Genomic DNA, 9,037 nt, shown 5'->3' with positions numbered 1-9,037 from the left:
TGATTGGCATGGAAAAGTGATGTCAGAAGAGCGCGATAAAAGCTACACACGAGACCTAAACATTAATCAAGAGTTTTGAGTATTTTACGTATTTTCTACTGATAAAAGACGCTGTTTAACTTAAAGAAATCCAACCTAAACTCTCCTCAACATCTATCAATCTGCACTCACCAAGCTTTAGTTTCTCTTTTCCTTCACTTCCCTAGTTGCACCACAGGAATCTCTCTTTCTATTAGACACCCTGTTTTGTGCTGATATAACCGAAAAAACCAAACCAAAACCAGTTAAACACATTAACGTGGACGATTTCTTGCCGATTTTTGCTGTTTTTGTCTGTGTGTGTGTGTGTGTGTGTGTGTGTGTCTTTTTTTTCCATGTTTGTCTTCAGCAAATTTGTTGCCTGGTAAGTTGACTTTTGCCAAAAAATAAGAGGAACGAGAAAGAAAAAAACAACAAGGCAAAGAAACCACAAAAGAGCGCAAAATGGCCAAAAATAAAATGAAAGAAGACCGCAAAAATATCAAGAGAAACTTGATCAAGAGTTAAGAGGTCGATGCGAAAGTTTCGCATCTGACTTAGCCGGGCCCCAGACTCCGCTATACATGCAAAGGGGAGTGTGAAAATTAGCAGCTGATCTTAGATATCGAATACGTTCAGGGATGTGTAATAATAATGATATGATATGATCGCTGGAGGAGAAATTGGATTGGTAGAGTGAGTTCTAGAAACTGTGGAGTTATCTGTTATCTGCTGAACAAGATACTCTTAAAGTATCTAAAAACTGATGCCAGTGAAGTTTAAAAACTTTCTATAATATGTGATTTGATAGTTATATAAAATGGGAACGAAAACATTTATCCATTATTGATTCTCTGGTTTTTTTTATGAAATAACTATATAATCTATACAATCTATAAACATAATCTGTGCAGGTTCTTCTAAAATAAATACAAATTATGAAGAATTTCTCAGTAGTTCCCTTCCATCCCACATATCCACAGATCTGTTCATCACAGCTGTCCCGGATCAACCCTCATTCAACTAATCCACACCTTACCCAAAACGATTCTTCATAAACTTCCCCTGCAGGCCTACAGTAGAATCCAAGTACAGCACACAATCAACTGTAGCGCAATGGCCACGCAACAGTATGAAAAGAATACAAAAAAAGAAGATAAAAATCACTTGTATGGCAAAGATCAAACTGGCAGCAAGGCAACAACGAAAAATACGTTACCAAGGTAGGCCGTACGTTGTCCGGAGACGACGGATCGACTGAGGGACAGATCGACGCTTGCTGCTGCTGTCGCTGTTGCTGCGCATGCGTGGCAGCGACAGGCAAAAAGCTAAGAAATGGCCGTTAAAATTGCCAGGCAAATGCCAAAAAGTCAGAGGCGTAGTCCCCCAGTCTCATATTCCCGTCGATATATGTATATTCCAGGAGAAGCAGGGAGGAGCAGCCCCCCATTGGGAGATCTACGTGAGCTGTTGCCTTGGCACGTTTTTTCGGTTTTTTTTACTCCCTGTTTTATTTTTTTATTCTTCAGTGTTCGTTTTTTTGTTCGTTTTTGGCGTGGCCGACGACGCCCGTTTGCCATCATAAAAGAAGTCAATTGAATTTAAATTTAAAGTACATAATGGCCAAGTGAAGGAGATGAGAGCACTGTGGCAAAGAGAGGGTGGGGAGGTTAGCGGGGAGATCGGGCCAGAGAGTGGTGAAGGCAACGCTGCCGCCGCGCCGCCTTTCGAATTTCACAAAGTCATCCGAGTGGTTTTTTTTTTTTTTTGCTGTGGGGGCCTCCAGCTCTTTGTTGTTTGTGTGGGATTCAAGTCTATATATATATATGTACATATATCTGTTATATATGTATGTACATATGTATGCTTAAGTAATGTGTATATATTTCATGTACGAGGCCCAGGCACGCAAGGCTTTGGGTCTTTATACCAAGATACGAACGATATCCCATGTGTAGTTGTGTCCGTTGCTCTTTTGATTTAAACGTGCTTAAATTTAAAGATCAAATTGCTTTCGTTTCGTCTGGGGCTTTTATTTTGGCGTTTCCAGTTTTGCTTTTGTAGGATATGCAACCAGGAATTTTGAATTGTAGACAAGAAAACCCGCAAAATCATACAAAACGCCTCCCTCCCTCAATTCGATTCGAGGTGGTGAGTCAGAGATTGAAATGTCGCTTTTTGCTTGGCGGATATGGCTAGTAATTTGTGTTTAGAAAGCCAACATCGAGTGCCTCCACACAGCAGCCTCTGACTCTGACACATTTGAACATTTCGCCCACCGTTCGGTCGGATTTGAATTTCGCTGGAAAAAATGATTAAGTGATTAGTGGAGACGATGAGCGGGGGCAATCGAAAGACTTAGGCAACGAACCTCGTCTCTCGTCGCGCCTCTAACCTATTGACAGTCTGACGCTCCTTCCCTTTCCAGTCACCTCTCACTTGCAATGAGGTTTTGGTTGTGTTTCTGCCTAAAAATTTGCATTGTTTGCCAACGTTTCGACCCCCTACGCTCCTCTCCCCTCCTCATTTTGTCTGTGTGCCCGCCAAGCAAACGTGAGATGAGTTGAGGTTTACGTAGCTCAGAGTTGCCCGCTCGTACTGCCTGGGAACGTGCAGAGAAAATATTTGACTCTTTATGCCTATATATACAGATATGGATATATAAATATGTCAAAAGTCTTGTGTTTGCCTTTCAGCTGTGGCTGGGCCATTGTGGGAAAGTGTGAGGTTCTGGGCGTATCTCTCTGACAGCTTATTGATGAAGTTAGATGATCTTGAGTTGACCAAAGGATTGATGGATAGCAGGAGGGGCAGTTGGGGATCATACATCCTACAGTGAAAGACTTACGCTCCGTTCTACTAAAATAAAAGTGTGGACTATCCAACAGAATTTACATTAAAATATATCACCTCCATGGCAACTGAATGAATGTTAAAACCCATAATGCTATTGTTGAATTAAGTTCCATAAGAGCTTTAGGCCATGTTCAAATGTTAAATGTGTCCATTCACTTTGAGTTCTCTAGATCATTTCACAATTCAAAGACCTGCCCGAGCCATTGTCCGCTAGAGTCCCAAATGGCGGGGTTAAGAAGCATATGCCAGCGGAAACCAGTTGTCCTAACTAGCCAAGCCCCTGTGGAGGCAATAATTTACCCCGATCCCCACCCCACCTCGACTCAGGCCATACGCATAGCCAATGAACCACATTGGGCTCTATTCTGTTCTCTATTGAGCCACAGCCAGAACTAATAAAAAGTCATTAAAGCAAACATGTTTTGGCTCAAACAAAGCCTTTTGCCTATTCCCATTTTGAATAATCTCCCCCACAGATGCAGATAAAGAACAGATATACCTACTATTGGGGCTACATATACAAATGTACAAGCAAAGGTGTAGAAGTAGAAGAAAAAACCCAAAAAAGTCAATAATCTGATGGCGGGAAGTAGAACCAAAACCCGAATAAGAATGGGAGAATGAGAACGACAACGAAGCGTCGTTCAATTAAAAACAAAAATCAAATTAATGAAATGAAAATAAAAATAAATTAAGCAGCGTCGAGAGCAGAGCTACAGCGAGCCCCAAAGAAAGCCACCAAACCGACAGTCAACCAAAAAGAGAGGAATAAAATGATAACTTTTCAGTTCGAGGCGAAACTGTACCCCCCTGTGTTCGGCATCGGCATCGGTGGATGGCGGTGGTGGTGGTGGTGGTGTTGCTTCTGCTGTTGCCGTTGCTGCTCGATGGATGGTCATGATGATGCTGCGTGGAAGAGGCGGGCAAAAGCATACACGGGCCCAGAACAGAACAGAACAGAACTGAACACAAAAGGTGGTTCGGCGGGGCCTGGTCCGAAGTTCAACCGGCAAATGGCCACGATCGATACAATTTTTTGTTGTTCGTTGCTGTCGGGTTTTGGGCATTAAAAAGTCAGAGAACAGTAACAATGCCGAGTCACACACAGACACACTGGTACACAGCTTCAAAGAGATACAACACAGATACAGATACCCCAAGAGAGAGTGGCAGCAGCAGCAGCAGCAGAGGTAGAGGTAGAGGCATAGGCAGAGACAAAGTTACCTTTCGGTTTGTCAAGGGGGAGACAAAAGGCACTGGAATGAGAACAAGATCATTGCATTTTTGCTTGCTGGAGCCAGTTTCGCCCCAGCCTCAGCTATAGCTTCAGCTCCAGCCTCAGCCTCAGCCTCAGCCTGGTAACAAGTTTGACTGAAAAATTCTAAAAATAATGCCGGCCGGTTTGTCGTTTCAAAAAAAAAAAACAAAATCAAAAAGAGTAAAAAAGGAACAGAGAAAAGCGAAAAGAAAGAGTGGGCCCAAACATGCATACACAGATCAGGCTCTATAGATGTTGCTTTCTGTTTGTGTGTGACGGAAGAAAAAATAAGCAAAATGAGTAACATTTCCAAAGGAACGGACGGACAAAGGATGCAAGCGTCCCAGAGTCAGAGCCAAGAGGCAAGAGCCAAGTGCCAAGTCACTCGTTTCAGCTTACAGGCAGCTGCAATCTCGCCAGGGCTGCGTTACGGCCACAGAAATCACGAGGTGATGTTTTCGTGATTTTATTTAAGATTTTAAGAGGAGTTTCGGGTGGAACTAGAGATCACTTCACGCTCTTTTCTTTGACATGTGATGCATACATATGTATATAAGTACTAACTGAACTATTTCTTACCATTACATCCATATTCAATACTATTTATATATAATCCCTAACCTTTACTGCTATATGGATATATATTTGTCTTGGAACGATCTCTAATATTTAATAATCTTTCCCCATAGGTAATAGTTCCTGTTTGAGCATATCTTTCCTTCTATTGTATTATTCGGATATATTCCATTGAAGAGTGTTTCAGCGTTACCCATGGAAGCCGTGATTTCCGCTCAATCCTGTATCTTCCCAGTGATTTGCGCCTGCAGCCCTGATGCTGTTTGATGTTGCATCTTAGACCTTCAGACCCAACGCAGCACCAATCCCAAACCCCCATCCCTTTTTCCCGCTTCGTCTCTGAGCCCTGATGATCATGACGCTGCTAAATGTGCCTCGATGGCAGAAGGTGGTGCCCGTGCCCAGTGCCCAGCATGGGGGTAGCGTGTCGTTGGTGTAGTTGTCGTACCCGTACCCCATCTCTCAACGTTTGTTTGCAACAAGTAACGCGCATCTGTATCTGTATCTGTCCCTGTCCCTGGTGTGCGCTGGTGTATCCGTGTATCTGCGGCACTGTGTTTGCTCTGGCAAAGAGTTGCTTACCTGCCTGGTTGTGCGGCTGGCTACCTGCGCACAGGTAGGCGTTTGCATGTATGTATGTAAGTATCTCTGTATCTCTATCCATATCCTTTGCTTCGCCTCCGCCATGGATGCAGCAGCAAGAGCCAAGCGGTCAGCAGAGGCAGCGCAGCATCAGCAGCAAACCTTCATTGTTGTACATACAAATCTTTATGTATTATATAGGGATGAGGGAGCCTTTTATATAAGGGCCAGCACAGATAGTGATTGTGTCGCTTGGGTATGACTTGGCAACTTGCTCTCGGACCGGGCCATGGGTATGGGCACTACTTGGTCGTGGCTTGGTCATGGGGTAGAGCTAGGCAGGCGTCTGGTCTGGCCTGGTCTGGTCTCTTCTGCCTTTTGCTTAATGGTTTTAGGAAATCGAAAATTAAATAATTTATCTCGATTTTATGACGTTACAAGCAGGTTTTTCACCCTCTCCCTCCCCCCTGAACTCCCAGCCCTTTGAGCACGCGATAAATCTCGAGCTTAAAATCAAATAGAAATAGAAGAAAGATGATTTTGAGTTGCATGTAATTTGAATGGACGCGACCGCGCTGCTAGTGCCTGCCATAAAATAGAAGCCTAGCCAGAACCCACTACAAAATTCATGCACAGAACAAGAAGCAGCGACAGACCCATCCCCAGACGCAGCCCACGCTCTAATCAAAACTCCCAAATTGAATCAGTCGCTGAGATTGGGGGCTATTTTTAAATGCGGCACAACTCGACTCATTCGTTATTTTTCTCCACTTATTTATTTTATTTTTATTTGGCTGGTCATCGCTCTCAAGTGGTTCGCTGCGAGTCGAGATTGATTCGAGAAAGGTGCAGAGAAAGTGGTAAAGAGGCTGCAGCTAGTACCTGGAGCTGGCTGGACTTCAGCCAAGTGGTTTGTCATTGTGCTGCTGCTGCTGCTGGTACTGGTAGTGCTGCTGATGATGCGGGAATGATGTCAAATGGAGTGCCAAGGAGCGATGGCCAATGGCCGGTCGGTCGCATGTGCTCGCATCGTTAGCAATTGATGGAAAAGGTTTTCGTATTAATGTGCGGACTGCAGATGGTACAGTTTTATAATGGAAGATACTTGTAAGCAGATAGTTTTGTGGTCAGCTAATGCCGATTTCAGGGGGCTACAAACGAAGGTAATGGTGGGGCTAACATGACCCGGCTGAAATCTACATCAAATCGCAGTCGTTAAGACACACAAACTGATCATCTTGTCAATTCTACATTTATTTAGCTTATGCACTAAGAAACAACGCTAGGGGCTAGCCATGATGCATCTCTCTGCCTGCGTCCTAGTATAAGACAACCTCCTCGATGCCGTACCAGGCAGTTGAGTACATCGACCGCGTCTCGCGCATCTCCACAATCTTTGTGAGCTGCGGCAGGAGAGCCGCCATATCGGTTAAGCTGTCCCGATAAAAGGCCAAGAGATCTGACCATTTGGTGAGGTTATCCAACACCTGTTCATCCTTGGAGATGGTCAGCACGGTGAAGTGGGATGTGAGCAGTGTGCCAAACCATTGCAAGGCTTGGGATTCTGTTTGCACCAGCGATGCCTCGCGGTTGGGTCGCTCCTCCAGCTGGGCGCTGGGTTCACTGGCCAGCACGTACAGGTGATTCAGCAGATACTGGACATGTGAGATCTGCAGACGCTCCTGCAGGTGCGGCTCAATGGCGCTCGGGTCGAAGCTGCAGGCCAGCACCGCATTGAGCAGCTCGTCATTGGTCTGATCCGTTTCCATGGGCTCTTCTGTCGAATGGCCATTGATTCTAGTGGGATTTGGTGTGTTATCCAGGGCGTAGCGCAGAGACCAGGCCAACATTTTCTCCGATATATTGCTGTAACGTCTCAGGCACATTAGGACATGTTCCGTGTTCTTTGTCTTGATGAACAGGGTCAATATCTTCTCTATAATCTCCTCCTCGCCGGCTCCACTCCGTTCCAGCTGCCGCACCAGAGCCTGCACGGCCGTGTTCATGGGTCCCTCATCGAAGTAGTTTGTCATCAAGGTAACGCTCACATCGTCCAGACCATTTTCGCATTCAATCAGCTCGCCGTGGACATGCTGCTTGATCAGCTCGCTCATCTCCTCCTCGAACAACTCTGGTGGATCGTAGGCCACCTTTCTTCCATCAGCTTCTGACATTTCCAGTGGCGGCAGCATCTTAAGATTCGCCTGCAGTTTGGCATAGCTCTGTCGGTGCTTCTTGCTGCCAGCAAACTTGATGGCCGACTCCAAAGTATCCTCCTCGTTGATGTGGTCCAGCTCAATGGTGTTCATTTGCGTGTCGCTCGACTGGGAACCCAGCATGTCCACGAGTATTTCGCTGCTCATGCGGTACCGAACGGCAGCTATGTTTTGGCCCATGGCCAGCAGGATGTGCTCATCGCGTGCCCACAGGCGGGAGAATTCCAGATACATCTTGAAGTACTGCTTGGCATTGACCACCTTGAACTGGGTGTTGTAGACCAGCAGCGAGGCGCCCTCTTGCCCATAGTTGGCGCCATAGATGGCCGCAAAGTTGCGCGAGACGCCGTGCACCGACAGCTTCTTCTCCACGTTCAGATCGGTCAGCATGGACACATATTGCCCGGGTGATCGCTCCGAAGTGCGCTCGGCGAGATTTAGCATAAAGATGCGCTTGTCGGACCCTGCAAATGGCTTGGCTTAAGACAGATTCTCAAATTAAGGATTTTTGTACTCACAAATGGTCAGCATCTGCGGTGCAGTGTCGCCATCTACCACCGCATAGCCGGTAAGCCTCACTGACTCCCGTTCAATGGTGTATTCGCGCCTGGTGGACGTGGCCAGCGACAGGCGGATGAGTTGCAGCACGCCCGTTGCTTTGGTTTCTTCGAAATATGTGAGCACCTGCTGGCCCTGCGGCATTGTGTACACCGTGGGCTTGCTCAGAGCCTTGCTGGCAACCAGGGCCAGCTGCTCGGCCGTATCCTCTTTTTGATCCTTGCGAGAGGCCAGGGCCTGAGACAGGGTTTGGCATACGCCATCGCTATACAGGACCAGGGCCTCTTGATCTGTTTCCACCAAATGGGCTATGCTCTTTTGGAACTGCAAGCATACAAAATGTGTTATCTATGATGCGATGGACATTTATAGACTCCCAAATACCTTAAGCTTCTTGCACTTGGAGACATCGGCGGTGCCCACATCCCAGAGGCGGAGTGAATGATTTCCAAAAACTCCCACATAATGCTGGCTGCTGGGATCGTAAATCACTTTGGTGGACAGTTTCTCCGGCAAAGACCAGCTCAACAACTGCTTCTGTGTGCTTATCTGCAAGAATATCCATTTAAATTCCAGTGAATTCCGTTCCTTTGGATCAAAATTCAATCATCGAAACTTACGTTTAGGACTACCACCACATTGCGTGCGAGGGTAGTTACCACATTGCCCTTTTCTCTGTCTGAGGCCAGGCCCAGGAACTCCTTGGGGTCCGGTATGGGGAACAGATTATAATAGGATAGAAATTTCGACATAATTGAAAATTGAAAACAACTGCAACACGTGCGGCTAACTAGAAGAAGAAGTATCGTCGGCACAGCTGATCGAGCAGCAGTGCTGTAAAGCTAGCCGTTTTCACGCTAAATTTGAAACAAGCGGGCTTCAGAACAGCTGTGATAGTCAGAATAAGAAGATGGAATTGTTCGCTAGACTAAAAATATAAACTAAATCATTTAGTTTTCTAGCTTAAAGTTAT

General features: G+C 45.8%; 1 protein-coding gene across 1 annotated transcript; it reads right to left on the bottom strand.

The window, feature by feature from the left end:
- Positions 1-6,523: 6,523 nt before the first annotated feature.
- LOC117894256 (nucleolar protein 11) lies at positions 6,524-8,883 on the bottom strand. The gene is made up of 4 exons (XM_034801210.1): positions 8,685-8,883; positions 8,449-8,613; positions 8,025-8,388; positions 6,524-7,970 (listed from the first exon to the last, which is right to left on the bottom strand). The coding sequence occupies exons 1-4, from the start codon at positions 8,814-8,816 to the stop codon at positions 6,610-6,612; spliced, it is 2,022 nt and encodes a 673-aa protein (XP_034657101.1). The 5' UTR covers positions 8,817-8,883; the 3' UTR covers positions 6,524-6,609.
- Positions 8,884-9,037: the final 154 nt, after the last annotated feature.

This window comes from Drosophila subobscura, chromosome J (genome assembly GCF_008121235.1).
Source record: "Drosophila subobscura isolate 14011-0131.10 chromosome J, UCBerk_Dsub_1.0, whole genome shotgun sequence".
NCBI classification, from domain to species: domain Eukaryota; kingdom Metazoa; phylum Arthropoda; class Insecta; order Diptera; family Drosophilidae; genus Drosophila; species Drosophila subobscura.
This window is presented reverse-complemented; position numbering and strand designations above follow the sequence as displayed.